The sequence below is a fragment of the Primulina eburnea genome, chromosome 1 (genome assembly GCF_022965805.1).
Source record: "Primulina eburnea isolate SZY01 chromosome 1, ASM2296580v1, whole genome shotgun sequence".
Lineage (NCBI taxonomy): Eukaryota > Viridiplantae > Streptophyta > Magnoliopsida > Lamiales > Gesneriaceae > Primulina > Primulina eburnea.
In genome coordinates, this window is record NC_133101.1 from 3,204,744 (window position 1) to 3,226,582 (window position 21,839).

General features: G+C 35.0%; 3 protein-coding genes across 3 annotated transcripts; 1 reads left to right on the plus strand and 2 right to left on the minus strand.

Moving 5' to 3' along the window:
* Positions 1-745: 745 nt before the first annotated feature.
* On the minus strand, positions 746-9,075 carry LOC140817039 (NADH dehydrogenase [ubiquinone] iron-sulfur protein 1, mitochondrial). Its single transcript, XM_073176634.1, has 5 exons — positions 8,543-9,075; positions 7,250-7,496; positions 6,137-6,431; positions 4,988-5,362; positions 746-1,927 (listed from the first exon to the last, which is right to left on the minus strand). The coding sequence occupies exons 1-5, from the start codon at positions 8,940-8,942 to the stop codon at positions 1,028-1,030; spliced, it is 2,217 nt and encodes a 738-aa protein (XP_073032735.1). The 5' UTR covers positions 8,943-9,075; the 3' UTR covers positions 746-1,027.
* A 757-nt stretch (positions 9,076-9,832) lies between these two features.
* On the plus strand, positions 9,833-14,124 carry LOC140817116 (WAT1-related protein At3g02690, chloroplastic). The gene is given in 8 exon segments (XM_073176755.1): positions 9,833-10,560; positions 10,649-10,696; positions 12,047-12,169; positions 12,691-12,840; positions 13,283-13,319; positions 13,322-13,450; positions 13,527-13,587; positions 13,752-14,124. Coding segments are annotated over 8 exon segments (1,266 nt in total). The 5' UTR covers positions 9,833-9,951; the 3' UTR covers positions 13,861-14,124.
* Positions 14,125-14,992: 868 nt separating this feature from the next.
* Positions 14,993-16,763, minus strand: LOC140817194 (linamarin synthase 1-like). The gene is given in 3 exon segments (XM_073176864.1): positions 14,993-16,067; positions 16,239-16,718; positions 16,721-16,763. Coding segments are annotated over 3 exon segments (1,449 nt in total). The 5' UTR covers positions 16,749-16,763; the 3' UTR covers positions 14,993-15,126.
* Positions 16,764-21,839: the final 5,076 nt, after the last annotated feature.

Sequence of the window (21,839 nt, forward strand, 5' to 3'; positions counted from 1 at the left end):
ACAGGGGTGATTTCTACATTACATATTATTACAAAGAAAAAATATATATGTATATCTATACTATTATATAAAGAATCACTCAAATAAAAACAAAAAAAATTATCATTTTTTGTTTTTAAAATTACGTTTACACAAACTAATTCAGTCAAGTTCCATTGAAGTTTTGAGTCATTTGACCCATTAGTACTGCTACAAAACAATGTCGTTTTAATGACACAAAATATTGTTATGTAAGTTCGAAGAGAGATCCTCGTAAAATCTCTCTTCTTCTGTGTCCGATCCAAAGTAGACAGAAATGGTAAGCTTCTTCATTAAATGCTTTTGAGATGGATTGGCTTTAATTCCTTTCGGAGTTCGAAGGTTATTTGCTTTTCTCGAGCTGCTTGTGTTGTGTCATGTTGTTGGTGCTACATGAGAACGGATGACAGAGCAGAAGATTGTTGGGGCTGATTTTCTTTGTTTTGTCACACTAAAACCGGGACCATTTTTTTTTATTTGACCTTCCCACCTGACTTACGTGCGACCTCTTGATTTGTTTCACTTGTGCACCTTTTTTTTTTTATGGTTTTCAATGCTTAAATACGTCTAAATTCTAAGACAATGTTTCTTTAGTACCTTTTATCTTCATTTGCTAGGCAACCCTTAATTTCTCGCCAAACATTAGCAGATTATAGTATGACCCACTATACTCTGAGGGGTGGGAGGAAAGAAAGAAGAGAATAAGCTTTTTTCTAAGGGAAAAAAATGTCCTGAACCGATTGATATTTTATAAACAAAAGATAGCTGCAGCTGTTTGAACTCAAAAAAGCCCAAGTACATTCTGGGTTTCAAGTTTAACAAAAGAAAGGTATACACCAACATAGGCTAAAGTCGTCTTCTTGCCATTTATGAGTGAACACATAACAATGGCACCACAGAAAAAAGAGTTACAGATTTTCATTCCCCTGTTCTTGGTCCGGAATGAGCACTAAAACCTTACCCAAAGAGAAGTAACGGGGCACTTTATTATTCGTCATGGAATAATTTATCACTTCCTCAACAGCGCACTGCATTGCGCCATGATCTTCGACGCCCTGGAAATCGAATCTGTCATATAGAAATTCAAGACAGAAGTTTCAAACGGGGCCTTATCCACCTTCTCCTTCACCTCAGGTCTCAAGGAAGAAGTCGAATACGTTGCAGCCACTCTCTCATCAATTTGCAAGAGATTCGGTGCCACAGTTCCTATTCGGGCCCTAATAGCACCGAGTGTATCATAAGGTAACCTAACACCTGCCACCTCTGATAATGCTCGAATAATTCTCCAATCGTCCCTGGAATCACCAACCGTAGGGACCGCAGGTACAGTTGTTTGAGCACACCCTTCTGTGTTAGCATACGTCCCTTCTTTCTCACTAAAAGCCGATGCTGGTAAAATTAAATTGGCCCGATAAACACTCTTGTCGCCATGGTGACCTTGGTAAACCACGAAGGCATCAGTAGGGAGTTTCTCCAAGTTAGTATCATCAGCACCCATTAAGTAGAGAAACTTGGCAGATTCAATGCTTTTGTCGGATTCAGGTACAAGTCCAAGGTCCAGTGCGGCGGCTTGGGCGGCATTAAGCAGCAGCATATTAAGACCATTCCATTCATGAGTAACTGCATTTGATTTTTTTGCAATGGCATCAATAACAGAGAAGATTGCGTCTTTATCCTTCCTCTCAAAGATACCGGCTCCAACTATGATGGCAGGATTCTTAGCTGTTGATAGAATAGAAGAAAATGGATGGCGTCCCTCAGCAATTTCAGTAAGTGTCTCGGGCCCTGTGCCAAGATGCTGGTTATCATAGTTGAGATCAGCTGGAGGGCCAACATAACCAACCTTAGCATTGGTTGCTCGAACAGTTTTCCGTATCCTGGCATTCACCATTGCGGCTTCGACCCTTGGCTGACAATTCAAAATCATTAGCATAGAAGACTGATAAAATACCCAAATAATTCGTCAAAAATTTCATTGACTCGCATAAAATCGACAGTTCAAAAAAATCCACCAAATAAAAATTGACTCTTCTAGATGCACGCAAATGCTAAAAGATCCACATTTATATAAAAACGAAAATAAAGAGAACAGGAGCGATTCTGAAAATTACAAGATGCAATGAACTGAGATAATTGAGAACGCTTGACCATTTTAGATAAAGATACACTACTTTCATGAATATAGAACGTATCGCGATGCCCAAACCCACCCCCTCTTCCCCCTCTCTTTCTCCTATCATATAGAGTAAGCCTTTGGCGACTACTCCAAGTTGTACTTAACAAACAAAAAATTCACGATGCTCTTCAAGTAGATGACAATTAAAACCGTCCATGTTGCTATTGGATGTTAAGTTTAGTTTATTTATTTCACGTACCACCGTTAAGTTTATTTATTTCATGTACCAACTCCTTGAAACCTGATACATAAAAAGCCCAGCACCATGTCGAGTTTCTTTTCCCACCTGATTGTATGTACTTTAAAACTAAAACTGAAATAAATCATGATTCAAAAACAGTGACATGGAAAAAAAAGTTGTCCAGGTCAGAATTCCAAAATGTGCACATGATTATGGTAAACGACTACAGGAGACTTGAACATACGTGCATGAGATCTTAAGATACAAGAAGAGCATATTAAAATTTCATGGAATAAGAAACAAAGTAGAGTACCAAGGAGAAAAATAAGGTTTCTTGGTCCTAAGATCACTTATTTTGTAATATTTCACAAGCAATCAAGCACAATGAACAGTGTAAACTGTAGGTTTACAAAATGTAACACCATATCTGAAATATTAATTGATTTTGTAACAAGACGAAGGAAAGGAGTGGCATCTAAGAGTATGGAAGACATAGATCATCACATCCCTATTTTAAACAAAACCTGAATCAAAGAAAACATTTTGTCGAATCTGTACAAAATTATTGTGCAAACTACCCAATCAACCCTAAACACAAAATCCCAATTAGTTAAAACCTCTTTCAGCAATTTCTAACATTTGATATAAGCTAATAAATCAAAGTCTAAAAATTCAACTTATACTTTAATTACATTGTTTATCAACAAATCCCTATTTTTTTTAATAAAAAAAAACACTGATTACAAAAACATTTTGTCGAATCAGTACACAATTGATTGTGCAAACTGTTCAATCAACTCTAAACAAAAAGCTCAATTAGTTAAAACCTCTTTCAGCAATTTCTAACATTTGATATAAGCTAATAAATCGCAGTCCTAAAATTTCAACTTTTACTTTTGTTACATTGTGATCAACAAGTCAGTCCTTGAAAAATAGAATAGTCAAAAAAGAAAGGACCAATGCATTAATAACTAATTTATCGTTTTTGGCTACTACTCCCTAAAAAACTCAAGGTTACTTAACAGGGTTTTCTTATTTTTTGCAAATTCAATTAGGTTGGATTGATGAATTTGATAGATTTCAAATTCATTTCCTTGTTTGGATTGACAAAATTTAAGGTCACGCTTAGATGGAAAGATTTGATTTTGGAGTGGTTTGAAGAATGACTGAGTGTACTTCAAATACATCACAATCACCTTTACATCTACAAAATTTGATAGAAGGGTGGATTTGAAATACATTCAACATAAATTCTTCCCAGCAATCAAATGGATATGAAATCCACGACTTCAAATCTTTCAATCCAAGTGCACCCTAAGGATGCACTTCTTCATGCATTTCAAATCCATCACATTTACCAATAGATCTACGTAAATTAACAAAGATGAGGATATGAAATTCACCAAATAAAAATTCATTTAAGCAAGCAAATGGATTTCAGATTCATAGCTTCAAATCCTCAATCCAAGTGTACCATAAGCTTGTGCTTGGATTGATGTATTTGAGATTATGGATGTCAAATCCATTGATTTCAGATTCCTTGACTTTCTTGGATGGACAAAATTCAATTAAATTTAAAAAATCCACTCCATGTTAAATTATGCAATTTCAAGAGTTTACACCTATGATGGCTGTCATTTGAAATTCATTCCTCAAATTGGATCTCTTCATCCAAATCAATCCTAATGCAACGTAGGTTGCGTTATGATTGGAAGATTTGATTGAGAAATTATTTAAAAGAATAATTTCAAATCGATCCATATTCAAATGAATTTCAAATCCACAATCATTCAAAAATAACTAGTTGTGTGTTTAAAATATATTGTGAAATGGATTCATCCAAACAAAGAGATAGATTTGTTATTATATAATTGAAATTCTTAGATTCAAATCCATCAATCCAAATACCAACTTTAAGGAATTCAATGAACTAATAAAGAAAAACTTAAAACCAAGCGATTATGGGGAATTTTTCACCACAAAACTTTTGAAACTTTAAGCAAATCATTAATGGAGAAGTCCTCCTGCATAATTAAAAAAAATACACCGACGAACAAGTTGCATGCTTGTACAGTTTTTTTATAGGATTTCAATTCAAATTACTAAGTTCAAGTAGAAGCAGCATCTGAGGGATCGGGTAAGTCTGATTCAGAGCTAAGTAACATTCCACTCTGGTGGAATAGAATAGATTGGTTGGAATACATTTAATACAGTCTTTACTTAGTTCCAGTAGTGAGCTAAATCAGGATAATATCATAATTGTAAAAACTAATGAGGGACTAAACTGCAAGTTGAAATTGTAAAATTAAAAAACATTATAAAAAAAAGAAGAAAAAAATACCAGACCACAACACCATTTTTTGTTCTAATAGGCTTACACTTAATAATAGTAATAGATGAGACTTTGTTGACCAATGCTTAGGTACTTCCATACCTATAGATGATTGTTCACCAAAATCAGATAATTTTTCCATGTGGATGAATTAAAAAAAAGTGCAACGACCATGATTGAGCAAGTTGTATCAAACACAAATGATAAAAAAAGTTGTATAATACACAAGATATCTTAATGTAAAGTTCTCCATAGTGTTAAACAATAAATAAATATTTACCTGTGTGCCAACTAAAAGGAAAACATCCGCCTTCTCCAACCCACTGATGCTAGTGTTCATAATATATCCAGATCGCAGGTCAGCATTTGGATTTGAGCCATTCCCTTCACACCAAATGTTATTTGATCCCATCTTGTTTAAGAAATCCTTTAGTGCCATCATGGATTCGGCATCAGACAGCTTACCAGCAACCCCAACGATTTCCTCAGGTTTAACTTGGTGAATTACTTCTGCAACCACCGCAAGCGCATCATGCCAGCTCACAACCTTAAACTGTCCATCGGCTCCACGAACCATGGGGTCACTTAGCCTTTGCCTCTTCAAACCATCATAAAAGAAGCGTGTCTTGTCCGAGATCCACTCCTCATTGATGTCCTACAAACACGTAGCCAGTAACAAACTCAAGTTCAGAAAAACAAATCCCTGAGTTTAACTGTTTAAGACTGCAAAAAATGGTCAACATACGATTCAAAAGGCATAATCCTGCAACAAAAAACCGAAATAAAGACTTATGGCAAAAAGTACAAGAATCACATAGAATGAAAATCAAATCAGCCATTACACTAACACCAGCAGAGACAAAGTTTAGATATAATAAGTTGTGTAGCATAAGCTTTTTAGATATCTATATGTCCCACCTAGGCTGTCCGTATCCACCAAAAGCACAATTTTGTATACAATTCAGATACAACTGAGCCTTAAAATTAAACAAAGGTAAGTTTGCATCTGGTGAGAAATGTCATCTCAATAAATTACGAACAATATGCTATTTCAATTTAATGTAATCAATATGCTATTTAAATTTAATAACTAGATAAAGTAATTGCAAAGAGTAAGTCATTGAACCTAATGAATTAGTGCTAAAAAAAACAATTAAATACAATTATACAGCTAAGTATGATTATTAGGATGCTTTTAACCAAGCTGGTTGTAATTAATTATAGGTTTTGATAAGATAATCAATTGAAACCAGAATCTATGCTATGCATCATATAAGGTTAAGCAGCTTTGTTACTTAAAAGAAAACAAAGAAAGAGCGTTCATTAAGCCGACAAGAACCCATCCATATACAGGTGATGCATTACAAAAGATCTCTTAAAGATCAAGGGTATGACGCAACCATAATATGGCGCATAAAACCCAAAATACCTCATTCAATCGTGGCAGAATGCGCATAACCTCAGGACCTCTGCTATCAATACGAATATTTGAACCAACTGCGTCTGAGACATCAATGCTCTCCGTTCCTCTCAACTCCCAATTACGAGCTTTAAAGGCAAAAGGTTTTGAGGTCAGGGCTCCTACTGGACAAATATCAATCACGTTCCCTGACAGCTCACTTGTCATTAGCTTCTCCACGTAAGTTCCAATCTCTTCTCCACTACCGCGACCCAGCATTCCAAGATCTTGAACACCAGCTACTTCTGTTGCAAACCTTACACACCTATTTAACGAGCACATCCACACGACATAAGATTGCATGCCATCAATACTGATCGTAAATATTCTTAAAAAAACTAAAGCATATATGCAAAGAGTAGAAAAAAGATGAGGATATTTAAAAAAGCCAGCATTGATGTTCTGTTCAGTCGAATCTATTTTTTAGATAACCCTAACTTGATGAGCTTTAAAAAAAAAACAAAAACTTAATGTTACTTGGTTGGACTTCTGAGGTAAAAATTACTCCAGTCTCCACTAACCACTCAAAAGCTCAACCAAAATTTGGACACAAATCCGTGAGAATTGCTTCTTTTTTTCCTCCAAATTTTGCAATTATTTTATAAATTTGCATTTAAATCAATTATTCAAATACGATTATTGCCAAATTAAATTCTCACCAACTCAACCAGGCATTACGTTGTTTCACATTTTTCATACCACTGGTATGAAAACTTATTCGCACACATGTCAAATTAATATTTAAAATCCATTCCAAATAGATTCTCAAAATTATTTAGAATGCAAAAGTAATTATAAAATATCTGTTTAAAGGTATAGGTGACAAGTTAAATAAACAAGAGTTTGATTCACATTGGCATTCTTTGTTTCCGAAAGATATTAAATGAACCATTAGGTCCATTACATGAATGGAAGAGTTAGAAAAAGCATAGTATTCAGAACTACATTTGAATCTTTGGCCTAGTTCAACGAGTTATAATTTTACATACAGAGAAGGAAAGAACCATGATTGCATGTGTATCTCCAACTGAAGACATAAAATCACAAATGAAAAAATAAAGCACAAGAAATAGAGATTTGAACCTTGTACATTGGATACATCGAGTCATGACTGTCTTAACCAGTGGGCCAAGGTTCTTATCTACTACAGATCTCTTTGTTTCTGTAAAACGACCTCGATCAGAACCAAAAGCCATAGACTGATCCTGAAGATCACACTCTCCGCCCTGATCACAAATCGGGCAGTCTAGTGGATGGTTCATCAACAGAAACTCCATCACCCCTTCTCTTGCCTTTTTTGCAATAGGTGTATCGGTCTTAATCTTCATTCCTGTCAACAGAATTTGGATAAAGGCATAGAAAAAGTAAGATTGGAAAGCAACCTTGTGCATAAGATCAATTCAACAGTGCTTCACAGTGAAGAATAAAAAATAAACAACAAAGCCCAAACCAAAAACTGTTCTGCTTGCTTTACAGAACTGCAGAGGGACAATTAAATGTATCAGACAAAAAACGTTACCAAAGAAAAAATATAACAAACAGGGAACAACCACTAATTATTCAGGCAATGTCGAGTTTGGTCACAGCACAGATGAAATTATTTATCAACCTCACTGTAGGTAAAATCGGCATACAATTATAAACTAGCCTAAACCCATCCAGAATACTAAAGATTGTAATTGGTACCTTGAGAGAGTTGACTTTTTAGAGGATTGTGGATGGTGCAGTTGTTACTGGTGAACTATCACCTCACTGACATACACTTAAGATTTTTGGTTATAGCGGAGCTTATTGAAATCAATACCAGCTCGAAACAAATCCGAAGGGAAATAACTTATACAGATTGAATAAAAAAAGGAAAAACAGGGGTGGGCAACCTGACACAGATAAAAAACTTCTAATTCAACCTGGAGCAGGTTCAGACTTCAGCAAACCTAAATAGATAAGCAAGGAAGCAGTAACTAACATTTAAATACTAAATGAAGTTTAAATTAAGAAGGTGAAGCTAACCCAAGTATTTAATGAAAGAAAAAAGTTCTTATAAAAAGTAGAAAGGAGGAGTAAAATCATGAAGCACCCAAAAATTATGACACAGTTAAGCTAACGACTACAAACCAAACAAATTACCACATATTTGCATCCAAAACTAACAATCAATAAATTCAATCGTAATTCAAGATGATCGCATCAAATTCTAAAGTCAAAAAATTATCGAGCTAGTTTGGTTCACTTTCAACAGCAAACATTTAAACAAATAGAAAACCTCAACACCACATTAAGCACGAATAATCTATTTCCCACAACCCAACTCGTAAATTTTTTTACTAAGAATTTCAAGAAACCAGGAAATTTTGATATGATAGCATATCACAGTACCGGGAAGAGCAGGCATGGCACACGAAGCCACTGGCTTGGGCGACTTCTCGACCTCGACAAGGCACATACGACAATTTCCGGCGATGGAAAGCCGACTGTGGTAGCAATACCTCGGTATGTCAACCCCAGCGATCTCGCAGGCCTGCAGCACCGTCATTCCCTTTGGAATCTTGACCGGGTATCCATCGACAAACACCTCAATTGCGTCATCCGGATTGGGGAAGTGGACTCGGGCTCCCCCAACAGGAGTTCTAGGAGGTAGATCTGGTTCTGCGGCGGCTGCGGAAGCTTCGGAGTTGTGGCGGTCTGGTGTGGAGACGATGGTGCGAAGGATATAGGGTTTGGATGTGAAACGGGTCGATCGGAGGAGGGCTCGAGAAGCGAGTTGAGCCAGCCCCATTGCTGTCTTCTCACAAAACCTTCGGGTGCGGCGTTGTGTCAGCGGTGGTGGCGTTGGCAACCAACGGTGGAGGAAGACTGCGGTTAGAGTTGTAATGTGGATTCCACGAGGCTCATATGTACCTTCGCAAATTTATTTTTGTCGCCTATAATTATTTTTAATATAGATTTTATTAAAATTTTATAGAGATAATTGTGTACATGTATAACTTATTCCCTCCTCGTCCTCACAATTCATACCCAAAACCGAGGACAAAATGTGTGAGACGGTATTATGGATCATATTTTATTAGATATATATCTTATTTGAGTAATTTATGAAAAAATATTACTTTTTATTCTGATGAATATGAAAAAAGTTAATCCGTCTTACAGATAAAAATTTGTGAGGTCGTCTCACAAAGGACTTTCTCAAAATATAGTAACTTGGTCGACATCGATATTTTAAATTTAAAATGAGATCATTTAGGGGTGTTAAAGTCGGACCCAACCCGTCAATGTGATTCAGTTCGACTCGAAAAATCATGTTTGAGTTGAAGGTTTTCGGATTCAGGACTAATCGAGTTGGACTTGATATTTGATCCAAAAAAATAATCGTGTTTGAGTTGACCTGAAAATTTAATTTTTTTACAAATATATAATTAATAAAAATTGTCTAAATTTTTAGATATTGCATGTTTGGGAAAAAAATTATTATATATCTATATCATAAATTTTATCATTTAATATTTATTTTGTATATTTTTTTATTTTTTTAAACATTTTTTAATTTGATTGAATAAATATTTTTAAAATTTTCTATACTTAGACTTACAGATTAAAATTATATATAAAGATTTTGTTATCCTGTAAGAAAAAATAATAATGATAATAATTAGAACATCTTCTAGCTAAAACACTCGAGGACCATAGAAAATAAAATACTCAATCTTGTATGAAGCAGTGCTGCTCTACTACAATTTCGGAACTTTCTCCAGCTTCGTCCAGTGCAAGACAATAGAATTCCGAAGATGGAATGGAGTTGGTGTTCCTGCACTTCTTCTTCAACCACCACTTCGCGCGCAATCGGTATTGTTCCCACCATCGCTTTCCCCATTATCCTCACTTCTGCCCCATCAACTCGGAATACTATCAGGAGATTGCACTTCACTTCTTCCCAGATTCTCAACTACCCTTTAACCGAACCCGTTTGCCCACGTTTCAGAGTCAGGAGTAAGTTGACGGAATCAGAACTTGATATTAATCCATCCAAATCTTCTGAAGTTGATTGTATAGGCACTGGATTGGACGTTGAGTGTATCATCAGTCCTAAGGATGATTTGCCGGGAGGTGGGAAGGAGGAGTTGGTGGCGCCGACGTCTTCTTTATTCGAAGTGGTGCGGGCGGCATGGGAATTTGGGCTTCTGATATCGCCCTTCTTCTTCTGGGGCACGGCCATGGTGGCGATGAAAGAAGTTCTGCCCAAGACTGGGCCTTTCTTCGTGTCGGCTTTTCGGCTGATTCCATCCGGCTTCTTGTTGATCGCCTTTGCGGCTTTTCGTGGACGGGGTTTTCCTTCTGGGTTCAGAGCTTGGCTCTCTATCTCAGCATTTGCTCTCGTTGATGCTTCCTGTTTTCAGGTCCTCCTTTGGCATTTGAATCTTTTTGTATCCTTGAAAGTGTGTAATGGGTCCTTTATTTCTTGCTACTTTCACTGATGGTGAACAGGGTTTTCTTGCTGAAGGATTGGAGAAGACAACAGCTGGTTTGGGTAGTGTGAGTTTGCTAAACTCGTCCTAATTATGTAAAACCATCATCATACTCACAATAATCGTTTCTTGAATTCAATGTGGAACCTTGAAAATGAAACGAGAATAGTTTAGTTCGTATGAATAGATATATTTCTATATTCTTATCATCCCCGAATTCTGGGTTGATTTCGTTCTACATGCAGTTGTACTTTACTGTCTCAAGTTATCTATTGTCATGAGAGGTGGATCTTTGGGTCACTAATTATTTAGTTATGAAAAGAAAGAACCAGTGAACAGAAATTGCAGATTGAGATTCATGGGAAGGACAAAAGGGGGTTATGATTGGAATTATACAAAAAAAATTATAAAATGTTTTAAAAGTTGTTTTGAGCATAAATATGTATTTGGACTACTATTTTATAAAATATTTTTTAGAGATGAATATGTGTTGGACAATTCATCATCATTATTATCATCATAGCACATTTTCACTAGTTGCGGGTCTGCTACATGTATATTAGTTCTCCTAACTAAGCGATTGTATCACGTGTCATCTTTTAAATCAATGTCTATGAAATCCTACTTAACCACATTTATCCAAGTTTTCGATGTTCAACCCTTCTTTGTGCTCCTTCTATTAACCTGTCAATCTAAGATATGTCGGATTGAGGTCGTGTTTGGTCTCCTTTTCACAATGACCAAATTATTATAGACTTCTCTCCGTAATCTTATCCATGTTTGGACAATTATTTTAAAGAAACATGTATATAGTTTAAGAAGGTGTGGACAACTATTTTATAAAAACTTTTTAATTCTCATTTAACTTGCATTTAAAAACATCAAAAAACAAATCTTAATTGTTCTTTAAAAACTATATTGGATAACATTTAAAAATAAAAAACTAAAAACGTTTTACAAAAATCTTATTCATGCATGTTTAAGTTTTTTCCACTATAGAACGCTAAAAACGTTTTTAAAATACTTGTCCAAATGAAGTCTTTTTCTTCGCTTGTTTGATAGAAGGAAAATAAGCAAGTAATGCATTAGGGTAAAAAATATGAACCCTGTGATGATTTCATGGTTCTCATGGTTAAGATCATGGTCATATTCCATACTGTTTGTGGGCTCACGAGCATCTATCCATGCAGGCATATTTCTCCATTGAGTTCCTATTCAATAATTTTGGTGTTATCTTAAATATTGTAAATAGAGCAAATAAATTTCACGTTTTACTATTTTGGTTGTGCAATTACTTCACTGTACTTCATATTTTGTTTGTGTATAGTGCTTGGAAACTTTGTTCCGTTGGTTACAGAACAGAAACTGAGACATGTGAACCGAAAATTTTATCCATATTTTCAACATTATGCTGCAGGTGATAATTGATTCTCAACCTCTAACTGTAGCTATCCTTGCATCCTTATTTTTTGGTGAGTCAATGGAGCCTGTTGGAGCTGTTGGACTTGTGCTTGGTGTCATTGGGCTTTTACTTCTTGAGGTATTAAAGTTGATAGCTATTAAGTTCTGGATTTTTGTAATTTTTGGATTTTCCCATTCTTGACTCGGTTAGTTTAGTTTGGTGCAACTGAACCTGGAGTCTATTGGTGGACTTTAATATCTTGTCATATTGACATGACACTTTGGTGAATGAATATCTATGGCATGTAGTAGATGTTCTCCAATCTCCATTATTTACTTTTTTTTGTCTGTAAAATCTAATAGACTTTTCAGTACCCTAATTTCGATGCTGTAAAGCCGCTTAATACTGTTCTAGTCATTTCTTGATTTATTTTAAATGAACACAGGCATTTTGCATGTCCAATTTATGTGTTATTTAGATAATGTAATTTGCCTCTCGACATTTACCTGAATGTCTGCTGAAAATAAACCTTTGGATCTTGTAATTCACTTGGCAACCTTAATATTTCCGACTTGGCAGGAAGCTCCTCTGAAATATCAAGCTACTTGCATTATTAGAATTGCTGGTGTTTTGATCTACCGATTCTGTCGATTGTACAGGTGCCTGCTATTTCTTTGGACAAGAATAACTTTTCTTTGTGGGGGAGCGGGGAATGGTGGATGCTTCTTGCTGCTCAAAGTATGGCAATTGGTACTGTCATGGTTCGCTGGGTCTCCAAATACTCCGATCCTATTATGGCTACTGGATGGGTAAGAGAGTTTGAACGAATCTGAATACACTAAACAGTTTTCGGTAAAGTAGTAGGAAGAGATATATGCGTATTGGTTCTCGAGTTATTTTTTCACGTGCTCAATCAGCCTTTATCATCTAACTGAAAATGAACTCTTAATGCTAGTAGCTTCTTACCACTTGTGAAAATATCATCCATCGTTGGCAATTATTCTCTTCCGGAGGAGATGTTGCATTAGACTTGGTTGAAAATTCTTGAAGGCGGTGATTTTAGGGTCCTAAAACTGTGGAATTCAACACTTATCTTCTGATCTTAAACCTCTTAATATGATATGTTAAGACTCTTTTGATTTATGGGATAGTATTTTGTTGAACCTTGATATATTAATCTGTTTTGCTGTCTGTGCCATTCATTGATGTCAAAGAATAGTCTGTGATATACTTGAGTAAAACTCATTGCAGCACATGGTGATTGGTGGTCTCCCTCTTCTTGTGATCTCCATATTAATCATGATCCTGTTTTTGGGAGTTATGACAAGCTTACAAACGGTGATCTTTTGGCACTGTTCTATACATCCATTTTCGGAAGTGCCATCAGCTATGGTGTGTACTTCTACAATGCTACAAGAGGTGAGCATCATACTACATACCGTGTACACAGAGTACAAAACGGCGGAATTGACAGGTTGCTAATTATGAACTTTAGGTAGTTTGACGAAGCTGAGCTCGCTCACCTTTTTGACTCCGATGTTTGCATCAGTTTTTGGGTAAGAGATGTCACCAGATATAAACAATTTAAACTAGAAAAAATTGCGAAAAAGTCATTTATGCGTAATAGTTTTTGCTGTTCTGTGCCTATACGTGTATTATGTGCTAACTATTTCTTTAGCTGGACCATTTGGTAACACATGAAACCCCCTCCTCATTGCAGTTTCCTTTATCTCGATGAGACGTTCAGTCCAGTGCAACTAGTTGGAGCTTTCATAACAGTGGCAGCTATATATATGGTTAACTTCAAGACTGTCAGTGAAGCAGAATGACAGGCTATTCTTGGATGCTTCCATCAAGTTCAGTGATTTTACCTATGCCCGAATAGCAAAAGTTCAATGCAGTCTGGGGGCAATCTATTCAGCATCACTATAGGGTACATATAATCAGGCAACACCTGTGTTTCACCGTAAAGGAGTTCAGGAGAGAATTTAGAGGCTGGTGCTAGCTCGTGCATGATAAAGTCATATCAAACTGTATATAAACTGGACCACAACCAACATGGGTAGATATTCGTGTTTGAAGAAACGGGTGATCATGATTGTGTAGTTTAAATTTGATGTATACTGAGGATGAACTTGAAAACTTACCCAGTCATTGCAATGGAAAAGCTAAACTGAGCTCTGCGAAAGACGAGATGATTAGAATGTCTTGGTCGGCAACCAAACACAAATCTTTCGATGTGATCTGACTATATCACTTGGGCTGTAATTATTCATGTAACTTGATTTTCTTTTAGGAGACGATATATATCTCAGAAAAATTAGACGTAAAATCGAATATTGGTTTGTCTCTTGTTTGTGTTGACATCGGCTAAATGTTTAGCACCGCCCGATTGATGATCTCTTGAAACTTTTCTTATCACATCTAAAGAACTCATAGTAGCATCTCATACCGTTTGATAAGGGGACAGAGATGACACTTCGGATTTGTTATCTGTCTTTTGCATTTCTATTTTCTCATATGTCAATGTCTAAAACTTTGAACATGCGTCGTTTTTATTTCAATTTCGTGATGAACTACTTTTTTATTCTAGAGAATGATGTAGCTTTGTGGACACGATGATTTGACGTGGTTATTTTTTAAGATTGAATTCCATTTCATGTTTACTTGTGTTTCTCTGTGTTTATTGCACTGCAATTTACTGGCCATAAATTGTTTGTTGTTTGATTAATTCTACAACTCGGGAGAGGGACTAGGATTATAGATCATTAGAACACATCGTTAAATGTTTATAGCGTTCGGAAGGCGTATAACTTTAGCGAGGCTTAGTAAGAACATTTTTTACAATTATCTATGAAACTTATATTCTAATTAGGAATAATTGAATCGAAGTTGATAGATACAGTTATTCGTCACTTGGGAAATGGGGAATAACATAACATAAGTGTTATTGGCCATTAAAGATAAATATTGCATTAATATTACTGTTTAACAATTGATACATGTGAGTGCATCTCCATATAAAAATATTATTATTATTATAATCTTAAAAACACAGTGAAAGACCAAAAGATGGATATTTTGTGTCGTAAGTTTCAATCTTGATGATGAAAAACCTCTTCGACAAGCTTATCAAAGTTAATATAAGAAGAGCCCCCAACATCAGTAGCTTCTTCCGCCATTTTCTTCCATTCTTTGGCATTCTTCCTCATCTTCTTCCCTTGCTCTCCTTCCATCATCTCCCTCACCAAGCCCTCCACTTCGCCCCGCTTCACGTCCCAACTGATCTCCATTCCAATCCCCCATTTCGTGCACGAATAATGGCAATTCGTCTGCTGGTCCGCGAAAAACGGCCAGCAAATAACCGGCACACCTCCGCATATGCTTTCAAGCATTGAATTCCATCCACAATGAGTCAAGAACGCTCCCACGGATCCATGAGCCAGTACCCGATCTTGCTCACACCAAGTCACCAACATACCTCGATCCTTTATTTCTCCAAGAAAATCATCAGCTAAAGCACCTGATTTTTCTCCTTTCACCACATCAGACCTAACGATCCATAAAAATGGTTGTTTGCTATTTGCCAGCCCCCAGGCGAACTCCTGAAAATGTTCGCTGGTCATCGTCGTGATGCTGCCATAGTTGACGTATATGACTGATTCTGGCTCTTGCTTGTCCAGCCACTCGAAAACTTTCGAGTCGGGCTTCCATAGGCTTGAGCTTAGTGACTTGACTTCACTTTCGGGGAGTTTTTGGTCTAGAAGGGGCAGAGGGCCTATTGTGTATATGTTTCGGAAGTTGAACTTCGATACAACGGCGTCTAAGGCCTCTCTTTCGAGTTCATCAAAGGTGTTGAAGATTATAGCAGAGGCTTTTAGATTACTCTGCGCTTCTTCTCCTAAGAAATCGAGCATGATGTCGTTGGGATCAGTTGTCCGAATGAAACTCGGGATGTCCTTCAGGCGCACATCGATCATACCCGTGATCCAATCGAGTGGTGTATCGAGTGTGCCGTCTGTGAGAAAAGTTTCATCTGCAGAGAAGCTAAAAGTTATACAAGTCTTTCTTCTGGTAAATATGAATACGATGAAGTTCTAGTCATATTAATATTCACACTATATCATATTCAGTGAGCTCTAAAATCAAGAAAAGATACATATGACTCAAGAAATGCTCATGAATGTATACTACGAAAATCACTTACTTTTAAAAGGGACAATGCCTCGTTTGATGAGTTCGCGATAATGTAAATATCCGATGAATGCACACACAGAAGCAGTCCATAGCTGGACATCAGGAATGCCCATTTCTTGTGCTGCTCGGATGCCAAACGACATGACTCCATCCGATACCACGCACGAGACAGGAGGCTCGTTCGGGATTGAGTTAAGCCTAGACAGGAGCTTTTTGAACGGCTCCAAGCATGTTTTTCTTGTCGAGTAACACAACATAGGTATATCTTGTGTTGCATCTAATTCGTCGGATGGTGGTAGTCCATCCGGAATCGTTTCGAACTTGAAGTCAGGTAAACCCTTTACTGAATCCGGCCCCTTCGACTTGATCAAACGTCGATGATTGAATTCCGTGTTCACAAAGGTGATGTAAAAACCTCTTGAATGGAGAAGCTTGGCAAATCTCATCATCGGAGTTACATGGCCTTGTGCAGGATATGGAACAACGACCAATGAGGCTTTTTGATTGCTATGGAACCCATTTCGATGGATTTGTGGTTCCTGAAATATCAAGAAAGAAAATGTTTGAAAAGAGAGGTTTCTGAATGCACATATATATGGGGAAATTTAGGAAAAGGGACTCGACCGAGACTTATCCACGAGTCAATTTACATAAATGTCCTTTTATTTTAAATGTAAATACATCATTAACTTAAACTCTTTAACATTAAATCTATCCATCTCATTCAGTTGACTCCAAAGTTTTCTCTTTGGTCGACCTCCTTCCATTTCCTTTCCGGCGACGATTCTCATGTAAATCGTATTTTCCTTCTCTAGTGCTTTGTAGCTTGGTCGACCCAAGCGCTTTGAAGCTTGGTCGACAAACGCTTGGGTCTACCAACTTCATTGGTCGACCAAACAAAAGTTGGTTCTACCAACTTTTGGGTCTACCAACCAATTGGGTCGACCAACCAAGACTTGGGTCGACCCAATGTTTTTTGGTCGAACCCAGGGCTTGGTAGCTTGGTCGACCATGGTGATTTATGGGTCGATCGTGCTGTTTTTGGGTCGACCCTGTTGATCTATGTTCGGGTCGACCCATGTAGATTTGGGGTCGACCAATATTGTTTTTGGATCGACCCCTTTTTCTAACACATGAATCTATGGATTTGACAAATATGACCAATAATTACTTAATTTTGACGGATAATTACACAATTTTGACCAATGTTGCATGTTTTTAACATATGAATCACATAATTTCACAAGTATGTTCTATATTGTTCATGATTATGTTACATATTATGACATATGAGTCATAATTTCACCTATGTTGCATGTATTTTGACATATGAGCCACAATTTTATTTTAACATATTAATCACAATTTCATAACTATGTTACATGTTTTGACATATGAACATAAATATGTTACATGTTTTAATATATTAATCACAATTTCACAACAAAATATGTTACATGTTGTTTTAACATACGAATCACAATCTCACAATTATGTTACTTGTTTTAACATATGAATCACAATTTCACAACCAACTATGTTACATTTTTTTAACATATGAATCACAATTTCACAATTATGTTATATGTTTTTACATATGAATCACAATTTCACAAATATGTTATATAATATTACATGTTTTAATATATGAATCACATATTTAGCTGGGCCGATACAAAGTAGCATTTGTGTAGCAAACAAGGGTCGACCAAGGACTTTGTTGTTTTTGGGTCGACCCAAAGGTATATCCTACAAAATTCAACAAAAATCAAGAGAATGAGAACATACAAAAGTTAATTTTTAAAAAAAAAAAAAACAAACAAACAAGTGTGACACACCAACCAAAATTATGTTCTTCTTGGTCGACCAACAAAATTTTGGTCGACCAAGAAAATTAATCTTGGTTGTCCTATAATACTTGGTCAACCAACTTAAAGAAAGAGAAGATGAGAATTAATTAAGTTAAAGAGTATAATTACAGTTAATGTAATAATCAAAAGTCACTTTTTTAAAAAAAAAAAAAAATCATAGTTCTTGCTTTTTTTAAATATTTTCTCTCACTCCTTACTTTTTTTAATTAGCCTCATATATGTGATAAGGTTTCTTGTTTGTATTGCTTGACCAAATCTGGCCTTCTAGGAGACCTTCATGGTCCTATATATGCATGCATTCGTCTCGGTATACCCCGTGACTTTTTTAATCAATAAAATTTGTTTTTCCAATACAATATAATTTAACCTGAACTTTTCCTATCATCACAAGGGATTATATACTAGATATGTAAATAAACTAATTTTATGATTGTGTGCATAAAACAGTAAATAAATTATAGATTCATACGTGATATAGTTATAATCAGTGTTCTAAAAGACAACAAACAATCGCTCACTATATATATATATATATATATATATTTAAAAAAATTGTTTAACATATTTTTCAATCAATTTACATGATTGTATAAAGAGAAACAATATGTAATTGATTTTGTGTTTGAATCTGATTTAGTTAAATTATTAGAGAAATACGTAGATAGATAAAAATATTATATATTTATGTAAAAAAGATCGTCTAGGCGGTAGGTAACGGATGGTCGTCCACCTAAACACTTGTTATAATCGTGACCGATTGAGGAAAGATTATAACTTAAAAACACATATATGAGATAAAAATTAAAATAAATAAATGTTATGTGGACTATTTTGAATAATCAAGAATCCCGAGAATCCACGTCGAAGTGAGAAGACCAAGACAAAATTTATTATTTTATAGCTTATGAAAGGCCGAAATAATTCACTCTCACATGTCCAAATCTCTGCCTTCTATTTAAATCCAGCAATAAAGTAAAGGTTGCAGGCGGGGGGAGATCGATTTGGACATATGGAGTGCTTTTAATTTAAATAATCTGCCACAATCTCTATTATTAGATTTATATATATTTTATTATTCATAGAATACTTTACATATGATAATGTTAGATCTGATGATGTTAGAGATATTTTCGTTAAATATGGAATGATTTGATAGTAAATAATAGTATGATTTTGTGCTAAAATTAAGAGGGGTGAGCTCTAAGTTATTCGAAAATCACACCACCAATTTTCTGAAGTTGCAATCACATCATATAAATGTTTTCGAGCAGGACAAAGGTAGGTGATTGGCTAAACGCATCAGAATTTTCTTCAAGTTTCAAGCAACAATCTTTTCTAAAGAATTTGTAAGTGGGGTTATGATTTTAAAATATACTTGTATGTTTAAAAAATTTGATCGACATAATATATTTTCAATTCGATATATGATTTCGTCATTTCAATTTGCTTCGATATGATCCTTAGATCTGAGACGATGTTTGAAATTAGAGTAGTCTCACTTGAGACCGTCTCACGGATCTTAATCTGTGAGACGTGTAAACCCTACCCATATTCACAATAAAAAGTAATACTCTTAGCATAAAAGTAATACATTTTCATGAATGACCTAAATAAGAGATTGTCTCACAAATACGGCTCGTGAGACCGTCTCACACAAGTTTTTGCCTTGAAATTTATTTGAAGACGCTGTTATGATTTGCATCTAAAATGATAAAGAATTTTCAATATTTGATATGTTTTGTCATGACCTTATGTGGTAGGATATAATTACTTTTAACATGGCGTCACCAATTAGATGATTAAAAATTAGGGATTGATCAGTTAACTATTGAAAATAATATGATTTTCAACGTCATTTGTTTCGTTATGTTCTAATTTTGAAATGCTTATCTTTCAAATTATATATGTGCGTGTGTGAACGATCAACTCTCATCTACTGAGTATATCACAAAATACTAACCTCTTACTCTATCTCCCTGGATAAGAACTAAGAACAGTTAACGATGATGAATAATCTATTTTTGGGGCTTGTGAAAATGATGATTCGAAGTTTATATAGTTCTATCATTTCGATTTTATTTAAGTTGTAAAACGTTTCCTTAATTATATTTCGTTTATGGGATTTTTTGTTGTAAAGACGAGTTATTTGTGAAATATACTGATTTGATTTGTATTGTACTAGGAAACTAATTTTTTTATATTAAATTATTAAATAATGTCAGATATCAACACGTTCTTGTCTCGAGAGATGATGCAACGGTCCTTCAATGGCATCAACCAAGTTGTGGTGGTACTACATCCTTTACGCATAGAGACAATAATATTTTTAAAATATGAAGGGGACATCGAGAAAATATATATATATACATACGAAATAATATCACATAGGTGAATCACACCATTGAAACTGAAAAGTCCTTCTCTTCAAATAAATATTTCATAAAATCATAGAAAAAAATGTTCAATTAGCTATCTGAGTAAACCATGGCGGAGAAGCAAGTACTGCTAGGTGGCTGTATTTGAATTTTCTAGGTTCTTAAGATTGAAAATTCAACAAAAAATCCATTCAAACACCCAAAAATCCCAAAAAATCAAGAAAAAGTAAGAACACGTACTCACCAAGTAACTACTATGTTTAATTTATGCGAATTTATTTGAAAGATTCCCAGCCATCGATTGGTTTCTTTTCGTGGGTTTGTTCTAAATTGTAGTTGAGAATATAAATTTAATGGAAGAAATTGAAATAAATAATATAAAAATGTATTTTTGAGATCTTATTAAGGATAATACAATGTTGGTCGTTATATTATGGGTAATGGTCAATCAAGTCACGTAATGGAAATTCATTTTTTGGACGAAATTAAAACTAAAATTATTCAGGCGTGTGAACATTTTCATTATATTATATTTCATGCTCAACACGACCTTGAAGGTCTCCTAGAAGGCTTTTAAGTTAGTCGGGTGAGAATTTGCATGAGAAAGCCTTTAACTGGACCAAAAATCTGGGTGGGGAGAATGAAAATATGGATATTTTTAGTAAGAACTCTGATTAATTATTAAAAATATAAGAATAAATTATTATTTATTATGAATTCTTTATTATTATTATTATTATTATTATTATATACCAACTATCCTTTATTTCAAATCCATCCCGCCAATTTTAATTTCTGCTCTTCAAGTCTCACGATTCTCACCGTGAGATTTAGAATACAATTGCTCTTCCCATTCCTATTTTTTATTTTTGCTTTTGAATATAATTGTTGTGAGATTTTAAAATAATAATTGTTGTTTGCTTCCAACAGGTTTTGGATTGGATTTGAGAACAGAAACTATGAGCTTCCGATAGATTTTTGATTGGATGCGAGAATAGTATGATATTTTATATTGGATATGAGATTTGATAATATAATTGGTCTTTTTCATGAATTTTTTTCTTATTGAAATTAAGTATTGCTTTTGATTGGATTGGAGTTGTGTGAGCTTTTGATACGAGATTTTTGATTGGATGTGAGATTTGATAATATAATTGTTGTTAGATATGATATTTTTGATTGGATATGAGATTTGATAATATAATTGTTGCTTGCTCCCAGCGATACAGGAACTGTGTTCTTCCAATATATATAAGAACTGTGATTAACTAACGATTAGTTAAATGACAATTGGTTGATTAATTTTTCGAATGTATAAATTCTGCATCGTACACCAGTTTATTCCCATGAAATATAATATATCTT

Excerpts from the sequence above, each read along its gene's own strand:
- LOC140817039 (XM_073176634.1), bottom strand. The coding sequence starts at position 8,942 with ATGGGGCTGGCTCAACTCGCTTCTCGAGCCCTCCTCCGATCGACCCGT. Across the intron at positions 6,432-7,249 it reads CGATGTATCCAATGTACAAG|GTGTGTAAGGTTTGCAACAG; the intron begins GTTCAAATCTCT and ends CTCGTTAAATAG. Across the intron at positions 1,928-4,987 it reads TCCTTTTAGTTGGCACACAG|CCAAGGGTCGAAGCCGCAAT; the intron begins GTAAATATTTAT and ends TTGAATTGTCAG.